At 43.6% G+C, this 20569-nt stretch overlaps 1 protein-coding gene across 15 annotated transcripts in view; it reads right to left on the bottom strand.

The window, feature by feature from the left end:
- OTOF (otoferlin) overlaps positions 1 to 20569 on the bottom strand; it is a 339399-nt gene that overhangs the window by 17320 nt on the left and 301510 nt on the right. For 7 of the 15 annotated variants that reach the window (XM_073561982.1, XM_073561975.1, XM_073561974.1 and 4 more), the window contains 13 exons: positions 18484 to 18550; positions 16824 to 16972; positions 16560 to 16694; positions 15271 to 15408; positions 14663 to 14790; positions 14261 to 14431; positions 13872 to 14032; positions 13647 to 13789; positions 12852 to 12940; positions 9206 to 9304; positions 1035 to 1276; positions 751 to 929; positions 507 to 607 (listed from right to left, as the gene is read on the bottom strand). In XM_073561982.1, coding sequence (XP_073418083.1) covers positions 507 to 607; positions 751 to 929; positions 1035 to 1276; positions 9206 to 9304; positions 12852 to 12940; positions 13647 to 13789; positions 13872 to 14032; positions 14261 to 14431; positions 14663 to 14790; positions 15271 to 15408; positions 16560 to 16694; positions 16824 to 16972; positions 18484 to 18550 — 1802 coding nt within the window. Of the gene's footprint in view, positions 1 to 506; positions 608 to 750; positions 930 to 1034; positions 1277 to 8870; positions 8970 to 9205; positions 9305 to 12851; positions 12941 to 13646; positions 13790 to 13871; positions 14033 to 14260; positions 14432 to 14662; positions 14791 to 15270; positions 15409 to 16559; positions 16695 to 16823; positions 16973 to 18483; positions 18551 to 20569 lie in introns of all 15 variants that reach the window. The other 8 variants (XM_073561985.1, XM_073561984.1, XM_073561980.1 and 5 more) reach the window with 3 other exon arrangements.

Below are 20569 nucleotides of genomic sequence, written 5' to 3'. Positions count from 1 at the left end.
AAGCCGCCATGGACCCGACCAATAACCACCCCAAATGGTATTCATGACCTTTATGGGCAAATCGGCCATGGAACCAACAAAACGAGAAGTAGAGACTGGCTATGAGGAAACTACACTGATTGGCCTCATATGTACATCAAAGAATCAAAGCAAGAAAAATTGGATTTCTGAGAGCATAAAACTCAAGGACAATTCTTAGGGCAGGCCATCAAGATTTGACTGGTTGGGGTCCTAGAAATCAAAAAATCCACCCACTCACAGGCAACATATTACAGCCGTACTTAGAATATGAAGGGTTGACTTAAATGGAGAATGTGTAATACTTTGTCCTGCAGGGACACTATACGAGAACTGAACATCTACCACCAAATTTTCGCCTAGAGTAGGTGGACACTTTGAGACCTGCGCATTGTCAAGGGACCCTCAAGTTTTATCTACATTTGTGGTTGAACATCTACATCTCTCACTAAGCCGCATTGATCGTAGCAGACGGTAACCTCACTTACTTTGGTTTTTCAAGAGGATCTGGTTCATTACGTCCCAGTCCAGCAGGAGTCTTCTCAGCTTCTTCTGCCGTCAGGAGGTGAAGTTCTGCTTCTACTTTACCCTAAACAGAATAAAGGAAATTAACCTCCTACCACTGATAAATTACCTTTCCATCTTCCATCAACCTATAGTCCAAGTGACACCCAAAGTTCAATAATGTCTCCTTTTTATGGGATTTGTGGAATTAATGAATTGAAATCTTACAGTGAGCTCCATCTCATCGTTTTCGTTCCGGGCAACGAATGGCCACCATCCTTTCACCCTCTTCTGTTTGAAGATCGAGACCATTGGCAAATCAACTTCTGGGGCCACCATGTCTATGGAGCACTGCTTCGCTGTCTTCGCCCCTCGAGGGAAACGGTTCAAGTCAAGCTCGATTGCACCTGTGTGGGGGGAATATATTATGAGTTCACTAACTTTTATCTTACTGTTAGAATTTTTTTTATTTCCTGATCTCATCAGTGGAGAGTGTTTCCGAATCGTCCTACCGAGGAAGTCATCAGCAGAGAAGTGGTCGGCGTCCCAGACCTGGAGAGTGAGACGTGCCGGGATCTTGTATTCAGTTTCATCCCAAGAGAACATGGATTCTTTCTTGGAGATGACAATCTTCTCTTCGGCCACCAAATAGTCAAAAGGAAAGAGAAACCTCCAGTTGAAGTTTCCCTCACCAGTAAGAGAATGATAATGGACATCGGTGTCTTGTTTATCTTCCTGCTGACCTTTCAGCCACCTGAATATCCCACCCGAAGTCAACGGAAGAAAAAGGTTAAATTCCTTCATTTTTAATAATTTAAATACTTCTGAATTTTTCCCTAAAACCTAAACCTTATAAATAAAGTTGTTTACAAAATTATTTTGCTTTAATACGAATATCAAAAATAATTAGGAGGATATTTTAAGTATTAATGTTAATTAAAACTATTTGAAGTTTTTAAAAAAAAATAGTCAGCATTTGATAATGTTACAATATAATTTCCTTTTGTAGTTTTAGTTGGTAAGGTTCCATCAGACTCTAAAGACATACCGTATTTTTCACTTTATAAGACACACCTGATTATAAGACGCACCCCCAAATTTGGTGAAGAAAAAGAGAATTTTTTTTTATGTTAAATAGAGGTGTGTCTTATAATGCCAGTGTCCGTCTTTCAAATCATATACCGTATATGTCCCTCATCCTGGTATCTATATAACCCCCATCCTGGCACATTGCCCCCTTGTGCTGGCACATAGCTCCCCCCATCCCATCCTGAATATGGCCCCCCCCGGTCACTATATTCCCCCCTGCATACATGTCCCCCTGTCCCTATATTCCCCCCTGCTGGCACACATTGTCCCCCTGTCCCTATATTCCCCCCTGCTGGCACATATTGTCCCCCCCTCCCTATATTCCCCCCTGCTGGCACACATGGCCCTCGTCCCTATATTCTCCACTGCTGGCATGCACACGGTCCCCCCGTCCCTATATTCCTCCCTGCTGGCATGCACACGCCCCCCGTCCCTATATTCCCCCTGCTGGCATGCACACGGCCCCCCATCTCTATATTCCCCCCTGCAGGCATGCACAAGCCCCCCGTCCCTATATTCCCCCCTGCTGGCATGCACACGGCCCCCCATCTCTATATCCCCCCCTGCTGGCACACATGGCCCTCGTCCCTATATTCTCCACTGCTGGCATGCACACGGCCCCGTTCCTATATTCCCCCTGCTGGCATGCACACGGCCCCCGTTCCTATATTCCCCCTGCTGGCATGCACACGGCCCCCGTTCCTATATTCCCCCCTGCTGGCATGCACACGGCCCCCCATCCCTATATTCCCCCCTGCTGGCATGCACACGGCCCCCCGTTTCTATATTCCCCCTGCTGGCATGCACACGGCCCCCCGTCCCTATATTCCCCCCTGCTGTCACACATGGCCCCCCCGTCCCTATATTCTCCCCTGCTGTCACACATGGCCCCCGTCCTTATATTTCCCCCTGCTGTCACACATGGCCCCCCGTCCCTATATTCCCCCCTGCTGTCACACATGGCCCCCGTCCTTATATTCCCTCCTGCTGGCAAGCACATGATAAAATAACAAACAGTTAACTCACCTTCCGATGATGGCTCCTTCCATCACGTGACCAATAGGACCTACGGTCACGTGACTCGCAGTGCACACTGGGAGTCATGTGACCGCAGGTCCTATTGGTCACGTGACGGAAGGTCCTAAAGCTACCATGAACTGCCTGAATAAGCACCTCCTGCTGCGCGCCCTCACAGGAGGAGGATGTCAGCACAGACACAGGGGGTGCTGGGAGCAGGAGCCATCATTGGAAGGCGAGTATAGTGACGGGGCGGGGAGAGCGAAGGAACATGCAATATGCACCGCTCCCCTGTCTACCAACTCGGCGCAGCTTCAGCACCACGGTGATGGACAGCGGGTACAGTGATTACATGAGCCTAATGAGCGGGAGCACTGACACCCGCTGTCTTTGCAGCCCACAGTCAGCCCACCCCAGCCCCCCTGACACCATGCCAGAGCCCCCCCCTACTCACAGCAGCAAACAGATTCGGATTATAAGACGCACCCCCCACTTTCCCCCAAAATTTGGGGAACAAAAGTGCGTCTTAGGCTGGTTTCACATTTGCGTTTTTTAGCGCTGGCAAAAAACGCATACGTGCGCATGCGTTTTTTCCCCTATATTTAACATGGGTGCGCATACCTGCGCGCTGGTAAGCGCATGTATGCGATTTTCATGCGCTGCGTTTTTTTGGGGTGTGCGTTTGTATTTTCCAGACGCAGCATGTTGCATTTTTTGGCCCTGCAAAAAAGCGCATGCGCACATATGCGCACGTTTTGCGCTAAAAATGGCCATTATAGCCTATGGATGCGCATACATGCGCACTGGCATGCTCATGTATGCGTTTTTTTGCACATGCGTTTTTTTTGTTAACCATGGAATTTAGGGGTTTGGGTTAGAGTTAGGGTTAGTTAAGGGGGTTTAGGGTTAGGGTTAGGGTCAGGGTTAGGGTTGGGGTTAGGGTCAGGGTTAGGGTTAAGTATGGTTTGGTTAAGGGTCAGGGTCAGGGTTAGGGTTGGGGTTAGGGTCAGGGTTAGGGTTAAGTATGGTTTGGTTAAGGGTTATTATTATTATTATTATTATTTATTGTTATAGCGCCATTTATTCCATGGCGCTTTACATGTGAGGGGGGTATACATAAAAACAAGTACAATAATCTTAAACAATACAAGTCATAACTGGTACAGGAGGAGAGAGGACCCTGCCCGCGAGGGCTCACAATCTTCAAGGGATGGGTGATAATACAGTAGGCGAGGGTAGAGCTGGTCGTGCAGCGGTTTGGTCGATCGGTGGTTACTGCAGGTTATAGGCTTGTCGGAAGAGGTGGGTCTTCAGGCTCTTTTTGAAGGTTTCGATGGTAGGTGAGAGTCTGATATGTTGTGGTAGAGAGTTCCAGAGTAGGGGTGATGCGCGAGAGAAATCTTGTATGCGATTGTGGGAAGAGGAGATAAGAGGGGAGTAGAGAAGGAGATCTTGTGAGGATCGGAGGTTGCGTGCAGGAAAGTACCGGGAGACGAGGTCACAGATGTATGGAGGAGACAAGTTGTGGATGGCTTTGTATGTCATGGTTAGGGTTTTGTAATGGAGTCTCTGGGCAATTGGGAGCCAGTGAAGGGATTGACAGAGGGGAGAAGCTGGGGAATAGCGGGGGGACAGGTGGATTAGTCGGGCAGCAGAGTTTAGAATAGATTGGAGGGGTGCGAGAGTGTTTGAGGGGAGGCCGCAGAGCATGAGGTTGCAGTAGTCAAGGCGAGAGATGATGAGGGCATGGACTAGGGTTTTTGCAGATTCTTGGGTGAGGAATGAACGGATGCGTGAAATATTTTTGAGTTGAAGTCGGCAGGATCAGGATCAGGGTTAGGGTCAGGGTTAGGGTTAGGGTCAGGGTTAGTTAGGGTTTGGGTTAGGGTTAAGTATGGTTTGGTTAAGGGTTAGGGTCAGGGTTAGGGTTAGGGTTAGGGTCAGGGTTAGGGTTAGTTAGGGTTTAGGGTTTGGGTTAGGGTTAAGTATGGTTTGGTTAAGGGTTAGGGTCAGGGTTAGGGTTAGGGTCAGGGTTAGGGTTAGGGTTAGTTAGGGTTTAGGGTTTGGGTTAGGGTTAAGTATGGTTTGGTTAAGGGTTAGGGTTAGGGTTAGGGTCAGGGTTAGGGTTAGGGTTAGGGTCAGGGTTAGGGTTAGTAAAGTCATGGTTTGGGTTAGTGTGAGGGGCCACCTAATGTTGGAAAAAAACGCAAACGCGGTAAAAACGCACTAAAAACGCATACAAACGCATAAAAACGCTGCGTTTTTTTCATGCATGCTCATAAAAATGCTTGAAAAAAACGCAGCAGTTGTATGCTTTTGTATGCGTTTTTTCAATGCGTTTTTTTGCGGGAAAAACGCGCTGCAAAAAAAAGCAAGTGTGAAACTAGCCTTATAATCTGAAAAATACGGTATATCAAAGCTATAGCTCAATTATATATTTTATTCCCTACAGGGAAAATCATCATATTGGGAAATTTTAATTAGGTTGAAATATTTTTTTACCTATTTGTATGTATGCAAAACTTACAAGAATATTTTGATATTCTTTAAAACTGAGTTTAAATTAAAAATAAACCTAACACAAATTAGATTTCTAAATTAAAAATGTAGCAAATTAGATCTATAAAAGGTAAAATTTAACAAATTATATTTAGAAATTTAAAATGGAGCACAAATTAAGATTTATAAACTGTCATTGTGCGCAAATTAAGATCTATAAACTGTCATTGTGCGCAAATTATATTTTAAAAACAAAATTAGATTTATAATTTTAAAATTTGCCACGACATTATATTTATAAATTTAAAATTGAACACACATTAGATTTTGTATTGAAAGAAAAAAAAAATTCAAATTTGCCTTTAACATGTATTAAATAATTTAAAAATACAGAAAAACGTGAAAATTAATTTGACTAAACGTTAGTTTAATTTAATGTTAATGTACAATATTATTTTAAAAAATATGATCAGCGAAAAAATAAAGTATTTTTTGTATGTGATTTCTAATTTATTTATTTTTTCTTTTTCAGCAAATTTTACAAATTGTTTTATTAAATAGCTTCGCTGCTTAATTTGAACTAATATATAATTCTAACTAATAAATTAATATATATATATAAAAAAAAAACATTTTCAGTAATTATAAGTGTTACAAGACATTGGAGTTATAGGTTATTGAAAATAAATAATCATCATCATTGTGATCTGCTCTGCTAGGAAAAATTTTACCAAAATTTTGACAAAAATTCCTAAATTTATGATAATCATTACATTACTTATTATTATTATGTCCTTGTTACATAACACTTAAAAAAAATAATTAAATGTACATTTACTAAAAAATATTTAGAGATCTTTAAAAACAAAAACAAAATAATAAAAAAAAAAAAGTATGCATACCTAAATATTACACAATAATATAGACGTAAACATAAAATATATAACATATAAATCATCATTCTTCCCATGGAAAAGCACATGCAGATTCACACTACAAAAACGCACACTAAGCACGAAACCCCTCCAACATGCCGGCAGAGAAAGGGAACGGACAGCCACACAGACAGATGGGACTTCCGTTAGAGCTCATTTACTGGTTTCCACCCTTTACCGGTACAGTGCCGGTTGAGGTGGTGGACGCCTGGTTGCTTTTTGCACAACATGTGGCATCTTCAGTAAATGAGCTTTACTCTTAGAGAAGAAGGGTATAACTCCCCGAGAGGGAGATGAGAGTGGGCATGCCATGCAGATGCTCCAGTGATGCGGTCCGCTTTAACCTCTCAATTACAAGAGTTCTTCGCAGTTAACCCCGTTGTTACTGAAGGGTTTTTTGTTTTTCACTTTTGTCATTTACATCCCTTTCAGAAACAAAAAAGGTTATGAAGACACTTACCTGGAGTCAACAAACACAATATTAAAAAGAAAATTGGCGGTAAGAGACCCTCGTTTTCGGTTTTGCTATTTTTTTTTGTTTGTTTTGAATTTCCTTATTTTATTGGTGCAAACACATGAAACACACTGTGTGCAGTCACACCTGCTCCTCAGAGCATCTCTAGCTGGTGGGATTGTGTGGTGGTACCAGGGCTAGAAAGGCCTCTCCAGTCCTGAGGGTCGGCATCGTCCCGAAGAGCAAATATAACCATCAGTCGACCTCGAAGCGTGATGACAAAGTTTATTTTATGGTTTTATTTTAATATACCTTATTTATGTATTTTTATATATTTTTTGTTGTATAATCACCTCTTTTGTTTTATTATTTTTTTGTTGCTTTATTTTAGCAATTTTTTGTTTTACTTTTTCCATTTTCTATTTCTCTGTTTTTCATTTTTTATATAGTACACTTATATTTAGAATATTAAGCATTGAACTAACCCCTTAAGTTATAGAGCGTGTCCTAACACTTTTGTTATTTCGTTCCTTTTTTGTTTTTTTTATAAAAGAATAAGATATTATGAATTTTTCTTTTTAAACATTACCACTCCCCTCGTATCATTTCCTCCAGTCGAATGTAGGGGACTTCTGTCTTTTTTTGTAACCTATGGACGTCTCCTATAAAATGTGATCGAATATTAAAGCTTTCACTACCTTCTTGTGAACCTGTTTTTGCAGAATTTGCAAAATAATTTGATTTATTTACCTTCTCCGACCAATAATTAATTATCCAGCTGGCCACTTTCATTGTACCTAATATTTTATATCTTACAAAAAATGGTTGTAAATGGCATTTTTTCAATAATTTTGGGCTGAAATATGAAACTAAATGAAAAATGAACTAAAAAGTTCATTTTTTATAAGTGCTTTAAGTAATTTTCTTCCAAATCCCTATCTATTGAGTGCCATCATCTAAACTACTTTCTAATATAGTTTAATTAAAAATTCCCAATCCATCCATAACTACGCTATCTTACTTTTAATATATTTTTTTTCGACTTCCTTTTTGATGACACTTTCTTTGAGAATCCCAGAAGCAGCCTCTGTCACCTTTCTGAAACGAAGCGTCATCAGTGACCTCCGTTTCGGGGCTGAGCTAGTCCCTACGAGCTGTGCACAATGACAGCGCCCTCTTTTGTCAGCTCAGATCAGCAGTAATGAGCCAGTGTAATGTCTGAATACCCGGAGTGCAGAGACCAGCACTGCCCCGGTTAATGAAGTCACTGGCCTCTGCACGTTGAGTATTCTGAAATTGCGCTCTGTTGCTGGCTTCATTACTGCTGATCTGAGCCAGCAACTGAGCGCGCTGTCATTGTGCACAGTGCGTAGAGACTAGCACAGTGTCACTGTTGACATGTTTCAGGGAGGGGGCAGGGGTTGCGGAAGTGACCGCAGCCTCTGCACCCTGATGATGCTTAGTTTGAGTTTCCCAGCATGCACTGGGATTCTCAAACATAGTGTCATCAAAAAAAAAAAAAGTGAAGGAAAAAAAAAATAGAAATTATTAATGAAAGAATATTAGAAAATAATTTAGATTATGACACTAAATAGATAGGGATGTAAAATGAAAATTACTTTGGCCTTTGGACCATCTCTTTAATGAAAAAATATTTTATGCGCCTAAGAAATTTATATAGAACACAAATGGAAAAATAAGAAATATAAAAAACAAAATAAAATTAATATAATTATACAATGAAGTTAAAACATTTAAAATGAAAAAAAATATTTAATTTAAAGCATTTCAAATTAAAATAAAAATTAAGAAAGTATCCGCTTGTAAAGCTCGCCTTATTACATCGAAATTTGGAGTAATTTAATAACCTTTATTTTTTTAAATTATTTTTAATTTATAATAGAAGCAATGATGATAATAATAAAGATAATAATAATAATAATAATATAATTACTATTTGCTCTTCTTTTTTTGAATTTTTGGGTAAAATCTGACAATTGAATCTTAAGAATCGATGCCATAATTTTATTTTTATTGGCACAAAATAACAAAAATGAAAAAATTGTTAAGGTCAAAATCAAAATTTTTTTTTTCCCCTCAAAAACTGAAGAGTAATTTCATAGGATCAAAATAACCCAAGAGAACCACCACATGGCAACCCAGAGACGAGCTAGAGATGGGAGCGGGCCAGCAAGGAATGCAGCATACCAGTGCAGTTCAGTGCAGTGAGACAAGCAGCAATGAGTGGCAGGGGATATGCACATTCTGTTCGCCCAAGGAGAGGGGGGAAGGCGGGTCAGAAGGGGAAGGGGAGGGCCGTGGGTGTGAGAAGGGGACGGGCCGTGCATCATTACCCCTTAACATAGATGTCAGACATCTTCTCTCCTGTCATGAAAGCATCATCTTCTAAAATCACTTCATCAGTGTTCCAAATTATAACACGCAGCTCAAAACTAGTTGACAATAGCGTGACGATAAACACCAAGAAGAGAGACAAAAAAAACAAACAACAAAAGCAAAAAAAAAAAAAGATGCTAAATTTTTTTTTGTTATTCACGCACAACACAAAAAAGCGTAAAACCGGCAACGACGGCAGCGTAGGAACTAGTGTGTGCGCCACAGGTGTACACAGAAGCCCACACATAACACAGAGGCAGAGGTGCGGTTGGTTTTTTTCACTGGTACGTACCCCCTGACAAATATGTCACTAGACTTTTCTCCTGTGAAGTAATCATCATCTTCCAGTATTACCTCATCAGTATTCCATATTATCACTCTAAGCTCGTATCTGGTAAGGAGATAGTGAGATTAGTGAGACGTGGCGCCATGGCAGGACGATGGGACTTGGGGGGGACACTGGAGCGGGTCACCTCCTGGTAGAGTCCTTCTTGGTCTACCGGGGATCGAAGTTGTACAAACATATCGGTTATGCCTTGATGGGGTATTCTCAAGTTTGAAAGTTCTCTCTTAGCCATGGGAAAGTGGATAACTTTCTGATAACTGGTGGTCTGACCGATGAGACCCTCCACTCTAATAATGGAATGGAGGTTGCTCATTCGCACTTCCGCCCCATTCATCCATTTGGCTGGTCTTCAGCACTTCCGCAGGACTGAATGGAGCAGCAACGCGCATGATCGAACTCTGCTCCAATCACATGGGGCTTTTCAGAGGGCCCTTCAGATATTAGAGAAAACGCTTTGACAGTGAAGGTGGTCAATGAGTGGAACAGGCTACCACGAGAGGTGATCAGTTCTCCTTCAATGGAAGTCTTCACACAGAGGTTGGACAGACATCTATCTGAGATGGTTTAGTGAGTCCTGCATTGAGCAGGGGGTTGGGCATGATGACCCCAGAGGTCCCTTCCAACTCTACTATTCTAGGACTCTATGATTCTTGGGATTGGTGGGGGTTTCAGTATTTGGACTCCCAACAATCTGGAGATAACTTTCAAACTTGAGCATGCCCCATTAATGGGTTTGTCCATTGAAAACAAGTTTTCTCCTATCCTAGGATAGATGATAACTTACTGATAGGGTGTACCAGCACCAATCGGCAGGACGGTTATATATTGGATTGGCAGGTCAGACTCCTAACTGCTGCTTCATTCATTTTCCATAGGGCTACCAGGAAAAGCTGAGTTCTGCAGCCCGATGATGGGGAATGAATGGACCGGCAGTCGAACATGCTTCATAACTGGGATCATCGAAGGTCCTGGAGGTCAGACTGCCACTGATCAACAAGTTGTCAAATATCCAGTGGTCATTTGACAAGTTATCTTCACTGGACAATCCCATTAAATAACAAAAAAAAGTCCCTTACAGATCGCCTCCTGATTCCCGTTAGTCATGGTTTACTTCTTGATAGTGATGGCACAGGTCCGTACACGGTAGCACAACAGCCAATCACTGACCTGAGTAGTGACATGTCCACAGGTCTGATGTCAACCCCACGCTAGGTATTGGCTGCCATGTCGTATGTAAGGTGACGTCATCACCCGTAGTTTTGGTGACCAGTAAAGCAGAGGTGGCCGAGGGTATGTAGAGCTTACAAGCTTTTCAGTAGAGCTCTGTACACACTGAACTAAAGTCGGAGAAGATGAGCCGACCAGCTTTAGTGTCTCCGTGCTACTGCGTCGGAGAGTGTATGAAACGGACCGGCGGTGCATCCAAGCAGTCAATCTTCAGGAGTGTAACACTTCTCCGCCTCTCGGTCTGGAAGTCGGAGGAGTGTTCTGCTCCTGAAGATGGAACTCTAAGACAAACCCTTTAAATAGTTTATAATAAAATGAAAAGGACATTAAGCCGTAGAGATGGGGCAAATTCAATAAATGTGGTCTGAAATTTGGTTATATTCTTTTTTTTTTTTTTTTTTTAAGTAAAAGCTACAATAATAATATAATAATAATAATGGGAAAAGAATATTGTCTAGAACAGCAAAGTTTCCCACTAGATGGCGGGATAAAGGCTTCTAGGGATAAACCCATACATGATTTTCTCTCTCTATATATTATTTCCAAATATAATAAAATGACAAAATAAAATTTGTATGGAGTTATCTATCCCAGAGTATTGCTCCGAGGTCGGAGTGATAGAAGAATGGGTCACGGTGTTGGATCACCGGCCCGGTCGGGGCTCGGTCGGCTGATTTTGCCTTTATTGTATTTTTTGTGTTATCCCTGACATCACAGATATTATCATCACAGGATCCAGACAGAAGTGTTTTTCAGAGTCTACAGGTCGTCTTACCTGATGTGGATTTAGCGATTATTTCTAAAAAATGGAATCATTATTGGAATATACAGATATGAGTCAAAATACCAGAATATTAACCCTTGTGCTGCCCGAAAGAAAACTAATATTTCAGAGAATGTGACCAACCACTACATCAGAAATCGGGGTACACTCATGCCTCGCGAAGGTCACTCAGGCAGCGCCTGTCCATAATCTTAGAGGCTAGGATCAGACCCCGGCCTCCGCCGCGGCACAACGGCATTGAATGGTGACAATATTCGTTGACCTAACACATCTGATTTGGCGGAAAACTTGTGTAAGTCGGTAAATCACTGAATTAAAGGGATATTTTCACCCTTTAAAATATTGCTGACGAAGAAAAAAAGCTTTCAATAGGCTATGAGATAAAAAACAAAGCCACAATGGCCTAACCTCCGATAGGTTATTAGATGAATTGCATTAATGAAAGAACTTTAGATATGCAAATATAGTGAGGCACAATGGCCAAGCCTCCAATAGGCTATCGTATGTATATTAAAGTTCCTAGACTGTATAGAGAAGGCAGGTTCAATACGCATATATGCATGCCAAAGGTAGATAACGTGTCCACAGTGCATTAGGGTAAATGAAGCATGTTACCTGGCAAGACAGCGCTGAGCCCCGACGTGCATTTCACGTGCTTGCTTCTTCCTGGGGAGGTGTTAGCTGTGAAGCAAGCACGCGAAACGCGCGTCGGAGCTCAGCGTTGCCCTGTTTAAATAATCTATCTAATTAGCCCATGGAGGATTTAAGCCATTTGGCGTCATGATATATATGCACATTTAAATTGCTTATTTGCACTATATATGGTCTAAAATATCCATCTGATAGCCTATTGAAAGCTTATGTGCCACTGTGCTCCACTATATGAATGTACACTTGATTTATTTATAGCACGCCCAGGTGCTTTATTAATATATCTATCAACCTATTAAAGGTTGGGCCATTGAGTCTTTTTTTACTATATGAGTGTGCATCTTTATTTGCCTAGGGTATATCAGGCTATTATGATACTTTTTCTAGATGCAATAAAAATCTGCAAATTGCTGAAAATATGTATATAGCAGGGTAACGGATGTAACTGTTGTGACTCATGTAATTTAAATATGCAGCCAGAGATAGATTAACCTCTATACTAAACTAGTAGGTTTTTTTTAACATTTTCCTATATAACTTTATTGAACTGTTTAGGCATTTGAGCAGGTTTTTTTCTTGCAAACACCTTAATGTTGTGACATGTGTCTCCGCTGATAAATGATTTTAAAAGGTTTTTTTCATCTGGTTTGTGACTAATAAAGTATATTGATTTTATCTGGCATATGCTTCCTGATTGTTTTGTAGGATATATTTTCATAGTGGAAGTGCCTTTAATCTAAGCCTGTAGATAGGTGTACACTATGAAGAGACCTAATACCGGCCCAAACAAGCGCATGACCGCTGTAGCGTCATGGGATTTGGGTAGCTGTAAGATGCGGTTGATGAGTGTTGCTACATTTTCCAGTCAGGTCATACCGGCCCCTGGGGTTATAGGTTCCAAAATTTTATCTGTGAGAGACTTTCTTTTACCTTTTTGGCTTCCTGGGAGAAATATCGATGGCAGGACCCGGTGCAGGCATGTCCATCGGGAACATGTCCACCCACATTTCTAACCGTCCCTGAGAAAAGATGACCCCAAGAATTAGCGGATGGAGAAAAATCTAATCAGAAAGGTCTACCTTTCAAAAAAAAAAGAGATCGGCTTTTCCAACATTGTTGTGAACAGTTACCTACAATAAATGGAGTAAGTAAATTTATCACTTTAAGAGGAACCTGTCAGAAGTGCTCTAGGGGGCAACCGGAGGTAAGAATGTATAGGTCATTGTTCAACAATTAAAATTATACCTATATTTTTCTAATCTGTTGCTTCACTGCAGAGAAATCCTTATTTTTACCCTTTAGACTGCAAGTGCGCTGGATGTGGCAAGTGCACCTTCAGTCTGTGGCTCGTTTTCAGCTCTCCTCACCAATGCTGCTCAGGATTTTTGACTGGCAGCAAAGACAGGGTTTGTTGCCTGTGCTGTTTTCTACAGCTTCCGTACCTGCTGTCAATCAAGTAGCCGGGGATGGTACTGGGAGGAGAGAAATCGTGAACTGCAGATGCACTTGCAACACAAAGTGCACTTGCAGTTTAAGGGATAAAAATAAGGATTTCTCTGCAATAGAGCTACGGATCGGAACATTATAGGTATCGTTTTAAATGTTGAACAATGAACTATAAATATCTACCTCTTCTGTGCCCCCTAACACGCCGCTCTTTAAAGATCCCCAACAATAATGGCAAGTTTGGACCCGGCACCTTCCAATATTTTTATTGATTTTTACCTGCTCGATTCCCGGCTTGTCTGGATTTAGGAGTGGTCGGGTCTCTACGTGTTCTGGAATCAACCTGCACCCAACACGGGGGATTTCCTCCCAATGTTGGAGGACTGAGAGGGCGAGATGTTCATCAGTCTGTTTCTTCTGACCTGAGTAACGAAACATTGAATAAGACGATGAAACTCCTACCAAGTGTCTAAAGTGATGACCATTCATGGACCACAGACAGACCATTTTCATCTTCGATTTCGGTGGGGCCGGTGAACACGCGGTTCATGACTTTGACTCGTCCTCCGGGACCGAAATGTGGACCGTCGATCTTCCCTTCTTTGCAGAGCTTGGACAGGATCTGTGTCGGCTTCATGGGGTCTCTCCACATATTATAACCATGTCTGGGGGAGGAAGAAGAGAACATGAAAAACTGAAGATTAACAAGGGGCCTAGTGGTCAAAATTCACAATTTGATTAATCTAGAACCATGATTTATGGTGTTCTTCATGAGCGGACACCTCTCCATCCCTGCGTGACACATGGGGCTCGCTTCTATCAGAAATTTATCCTGTGGATATGCCATAAACATTTGGGATGACCCCCTTAAAGATAGTAGCAGATACACGTACATGGCATATGTCTGCGATATTCCGCACGTAGCTCTGTGTTTGCTGTAGTAACGATTTTCCAGATCAATCTTAGTTTCTCCAATCAGGTCGTCAGTTCCCACCAGATCCCAGTCATATACGGCGACAGTGAGCATGGACTCCATAGGAAACGTGGCCTCAATATCAAACGACCTGGGGAACAGAAATTGAAAGCACACGGGGACATAAGAAAATCTCTGACTCGGAGATCTGCACCTTCCCTCTGATAATATTCTGGATGTCCTTTTCTAGATTTTTCTCCTTGTGCTGCACTGGAACATCCCATGATGCGACCACCTGTCCCTTGCCACATCGCGCTCATGGTACATTGATGGACAGGTTGGTCCGGCAGCATTTTGATCCCCACCGTTCTGCTGGACTCACTTCCCAAAGACGGGGTTCAGCTGCTTGGAAATGTAGTTCTCCTTGTCCTTGATTTCGGTTTTTCCCAATTTAATGACGACGTAGGGATCGGCTTTCCCATTGATGTCAGCGGGATGTAGATCTGTGGCCTAGAAAAGAGTTCAGGTTGATTATTGGTCAAATCCGCGCCACGGCCGCCGGTCCATGAGCGCGTGTAATCTAGTGTCCTACTTATGTGAGCTCGCGGTCTATGCTACCTAAAGGGGTACTCCAACCATAAATGTCTAATATATTGGGGTTCCACCTATGATTCCAGGACAAAAGGGGTCCGCGAGTGACTGCAGATAGTTTTAGTTGTGCCGTATTGGAGGTGGCTGGTGGCGCCACATTAGGAGACTTCATCTCCCCTTATTGGTGATTTTAACACCTTTCCTTAACTGGTGACTGGTAGCCATCTTTGTCAAAGCAATTTTTGGGACCACCAGCCAGTCCCCTTATGTGGGAACAGTGTAAAGACATTTTATATACTGTCAGGTGACCATTTGTATATCCTCAGAATTAGGGGGTCCCTGGCAGTCAGAATCCAAACCAATATGGAAACAGTGCAATACTCCGTATTTTGCTCTCACCCTGACCACGTACACCCGCACTAGTACGTTTATTGGGTCATTGTTGGGTATGCCTTGGAACATGCCAAAATTGGGGTCAAATCCGGCTTCCTTTGTGATGTCATCGGGCAGAGGGACCTTGTACACACACATGGAACCCTGGAGGATGGAGGGGAGCGAAGGTTACTTCTATATCATACAGTATAAAGACTCTTTACTCTAGCCCACCAGGAAACATAGCAGTGATTAAATATAAATTATTGGGTATTTTGTCTGCACCCGCTTGCTAGGACTGCACACTTTGGCACATTACAGGCTACACTAAGTATAGAAATGTTCTGCACTGGGCTGTCCCAGGGGTTAGCTAGGACACACTGTTAGAGGAGTCGGTTTATGGCTTTTTATGGGGTTGGGTAGGACACATTGTTAAAAGAAGGGGATGGTTCATGGGCTGTCCTGGGGTTGGGTAGGTCATACTGTTAGAGGGGAGGGTTCATGGGTTGTCCTGGGGTTGGGTAGGTCACACTGTTAGTGGGGAGGGTTCATGGGTTGTCCTGAGGTTGGGTAGGTCACACTGTTAGAGGGGAGGGTTCATGGGTTGTCCTGAAGTTGGGTAGGTGACACTGTTAGAGGGGAGGGTTCAAGGGTTGTCCTGGGGTTGGGTAGGTCACACTGTTAGTGGGGAGGGTTCATGGGTTGTCCTGAGGTTGGGTAGGTCACACTGTTAGAGGGGAGGGTTCATGGGTTCTCCTGAAGTTGGGTAGGTGACACTGTTAGAGGGGAGGGTTCAAGGGTTGTCCTGGGGTTGGGTAGGTCACACTGTTAGTGGGGATGTCCTGAGGTTGGGTAGGTCACACTGTTAGAGAGGAGAGTTCAGGGGTTGTCCTGTGGTTGGGTAGATCACAATGTTAGAGGGGAGGGTTCATGAGTTGTCCTGGGGTTTGGTAGTACACATTTTTAGATGGTAGGGGTCATTGGGGGTCCTGAGATTGGGTAGGACGCATTGTTAGAAGGGAGGGTTAATAGCTGTTTTGCAAGCTGACTAGCTGCATAAAATATCCTGTTAGCCCCCTTCTATACTCTAGAACACCAGGTATTATCATCATGTCTTGCCTAGCCCCCAGGGATTAAAATGTTACCCATCACAGACCTCGTCTTTTATCCTAGACCTCTCATACAATATAAACACCTCCCACCACAGTGGGAAGAGGCGTATGTGGCTGTGATCTAGCCATATACTGTAATCAGAACACACCATAGGCTAGATACTGATGACTGGCGCTACTCTGCAGAATCTGATTGACACTCGCCTTGAACCTCCCGACTATTCGCTCCTCCTCGCTGACAGTGTCATCGTCATCCCCGATCTTCCCTCTTAGCAAATTGAAGGTGTGCAGCCAGTCCTCAAAGCTATCAAACTCTGTCTCCAGCTCCTTGTTGAACACCTGAAATCGTACATTATGGAGAATGATAGTGATGCTCTATATCCTCTGAACCCATCAGCTCTGCATTACTGAGTTCTGAGACCTCCTTTGGTGGAGACATCTAGTGACCTGCTGACATTGGGGACTCACCTTTAGCTCATCGATCTTTTGCTTGTTCTTCTTCTCTGCCATCTCGGCCTGTAGTTTCTTCTTCTTGTCCTCTTTGGGCGCTTTCACCTTCTCTTTGTTTTTCACTTGCCCCTTGGAGCCTTTCATGGGAGAGTCATCAATTTTGATCTCTGAGTCATCAGACAAGTCGGTGGGGATGGAAGGAACCAACAACACGAGACACTCAACCACAATGAGCATGAAAGTTGACGGATAGTTCGGAGAACGGGAGGCCCTAGACCTCCCATACCAGCTATCGGGCTTCAAAATCCATGTGAATTTCCACTCCCTCCATGAATAGCACACTGAGGTCTGATGAGGGGTCATCAAACCAGCCTCGAAATACCACATGGATTGTAGAAGCCAAATACTTACCAGCCTCAGTCTACACTACAATGGATGGCACATACACATCACACTGAACTGCATTGCTCTCTGCATTCCTATCCATAGTGTCTGACAGCCAGGTGATGGGGGCAGTGGTGGAATCCTTCATAAGACCCTCCATGTTAGGTTGCTGACTCCATAAGGGCACATCTAGGGTTCTGATCTCTTATATAACCCTGCAATACTCCTTAATTGCAGAGTATTATGCCTGTCTAGAGGGATGAATTGCGGGGATGGATATCCTCAACGTTTCGGCATGAGCTGGGCTTCTGCAGTTACTCGCAGGCAGAAGGCACAGATAAGTCTGACATATACATCTGTCATGTAGCCTTAAGAGGTTAAAGGATTTCACCCATCAGTGATAACCTCTTTTATACTGAAGCCGATGGGTTGGGTTTGGCTTCTTTTGTCAATTGAAGCCTTTTTCAACCAAAGGTGTAGTCTTATGTGGTGGCCATAACAGGACCCACTCTTACCGGGAGCGATCCAGAGTGCAGGACCCTTCTCTATGACATAAATACGCTCTAATACAGCAAATAGACGACAACTGTCCTCATAGGAAAGCCCCTTTAATATTGTCTAACTTTTTTGTGTGGCTACTATCAATTTACAGGTGATGAGCAGGGAGATAAAAATTCTAAAAAAATTCAGAGAGAAATAAAATAATAGTTGCTCTCGCCGATCCTCCACAGCTTCAGTTTCGACACTTATCAGATTCCCACCGGAAATGCTGGCCCGCTTCAGCCAGGTGTAGTCCGAGGGAGCATTTCTGGCTTGGAAAGCACCGGAACAGGAGATGAGTTGATTCGGGAACAGCGAGTATCACTACTTTTATTTTTGTACTCTTTTATAAATATTTTTTCCCTGGGAAACCACGTTTGGCTCCTAGAGGCACATGGAGCACCTAAAGGTCCTCTGTGTGGAACCACGGGGATCAGTGAGCTGTCGGGTGAGCGTGGTGTGCATGGCTTTGCTTTATGCATGAGATGTGATTACAATACAGAAGGACTTCGTGACCGGGCCCTGATCTGGATTTGACCAAAGCCAATGCCAACTTTCATTGCTGTACAACATGAAGAAGATGGTACAAATGTAGAAGGGAGAGGACAACAACACTCATCGTTCCACCATCATCATGCACAATTCCCGTGGCCTCACTGCATTGACATTATCCCTGTGGTAAACATGGATGTTGTCACAAATGTAAAAATATATATATATTGTTCTGACTGCACCGGGACTATAACGCCATTACCATCTGCGATCTCCATCTCCTCCTTTTCTTCAGCTTCGGCCGCTGCCGCCTCCTGCTGGCGCAGTTGCTGGATGTGAAAAAGAAAACAAAAGATTAAGAAATTGCTTGTAAGGGTTCAAAGAGTGTCTATAAAACAACACAAGGGTATTCTGTCATTATGTCATGCATGAGCACGTGGAAGAGAGCGGTGCTGCCAGAGGTGGTACCGCTAGAGGTAGAGAGTGGTGCTGCCAGAGATGGTACTGCTAGAGGTAGAGGGTGGTGCTGCCAGAGGTAGTACCGCTAGAGGTAGAGGGTGGTGTTACCAGAGGTGGTACTCCTAGAGGTAGAGGGTGGTGCTGCCAGAGGTGGTACTGCTAGAGGTAGAGGGTGGTGCTGCCAGAGATGGCACTGCTAGAGGTAGAGGGTGGTGCTGCCAGAGATGGCACTGCTAGAGGTAGAGGGTGGTGTTACCAGAGGTGGTACTCCTAGAGGTAGAGGGTGGTGCTGCCAGAGGTGGTACTGCTAGAGGTAGAGGGTGGTGCTGCCAGAGATGGCACTGCTAGAGGTAGAGGGTGGTGCTGCCAGAGATGGCACTGCTAGAGGTAGAGGGTGGTGCTGCCAGAGGTAGTACCGCTAGAGGTAGAGGGTGGTGCTGCCAGAGATGGCACTGCTAGAGGTAGAGGGTGGTGCTGCCAGAGGTAGTACCGCTAGAGGTAGAGGGTGGTGCTGCCAGAGGTCGTAATGCTAGAGGTAGAGGGTGGTGCTGCCAGAGGTAGTACCGCTAGAGGTAGAGAGTGGTGCTGCCAGAAGTGGTACTCATAGAGTTGGAGGGTGGTGCTGCCAGAGCTGGAGGGTGGTGCTACCAGAGGAGGAGGGTGGTGCTGCCAGAGAAGGAGGGGAGGTACTGCCAGAGAAGGAGGGGAGGTACTGCCAGAGTTGGTACCGCTAGAGGTGGAGGAAGGTGCTGCCAGAGGAGGAGGGTGGTGCTGCCAGAGGAGGGTGGTGCTGCCAGAGGAGGAAGGGGCTACTGCCAGAGGAGGAGGGTGGTGCTGCCAGAGGTAGAGTGGTGCTGTCAGGGGGGGGGTGGTGCTGCCAAACGTTGTACTGCTAGAAGAGGAGGTTGGTTCTTCCATAGTAGGAATGTTCTGTTGCCAGAGGTGGAAGGAAGTGCTGTCAGAGTAGGGTGGTACTGCTACAGAGAAGACGGTGGTACTGCTAGAGATAGAGGGTAATGCTGCTAGAGGAGGGTGGTCTTGCTAGAAGAGGAAGGTGGTACTACTACCAGAGGAGGAGAGTTCTGGCTTAGAAGTAGGGTGCTGGCAGAGGAGGAGGGTGGTGCTGCTAGAACATGAGGGTGGTGCTACAGGGGGAGGGTGGTGCTGTCGGAGAAGGAGGATGACACTACAAGCATGAGGGTGGTGCGGCTAGAGGAAGTGAGTGTAGCTGATTTTCTGTGTTTGTCTGCTCCTGACTACTACATCTACAGGTTCCCTTTTACATGCAGCATATATCAGAAGTTCAAAGATTATTCTGGAAAATGACGTGATCATGATTGCACGATCCACACAGCAGGTGCTAATACAGCTCTGGCAAATATTAAGAGACAACTTTCAAATGTTCAGTTTGTCAGATTTTTCTCTTTATATTTTTGAGTAAAATGTAAATTGCTCTTTTATTCTATAAACTTCTGACAACATGTCTCCGAATTTCCAAGCAATAAATTTTGTTTGTTTTTCTGAAAAGGAGAAATGGTCAAAATTAAAAAACAAACAAACAATCAATCAGTGCTTTCAGAACTCAAATAATGCTAAGAAAACAAGTTCATAATCATTTAGAAACAACAATACTAATATTTTAACTCAGGAAGAGTTCAGAAATCAACATTTTGTGGAATAACCATGATTGTTAATCACAGCTTTCATGCGTCTTGGCTGCTTTCCACCAGTCTGTCACACTGCTTCTGGAGCAAAAATGTAAGCAGTTCTATGTTTGATGACTTGTGACTATCCATCATCCTCTTGATTACATTCCAGAAGTTTTCAATGGGGTTCAGGTTTGGAGATTGGGCTGCCCATGACAGGGATTTGATGTGGTGGTCTCTTAA

The sequence above is a fragment of the Dendrobates tinctorius genome, unplaced genomic scaffold, assembly GCF_039654945.1.
Source record: "Dendrobates tinctorius isolate UK_male_01 unplaced genomic scaffold, ASM3965494v1 ptg000332l, whole genome shotgun sequence".
NCBI lineage: Eukaryota > Metazoa > Chordata > Amphibia > Anura > Dendrobatidae > Dendrobates > Dendrobates tinctorius.
Note: the sequence above shows the minus strand (reverse complement) of the source record. Positions and strands in the feature narration are given on the sequence as shown.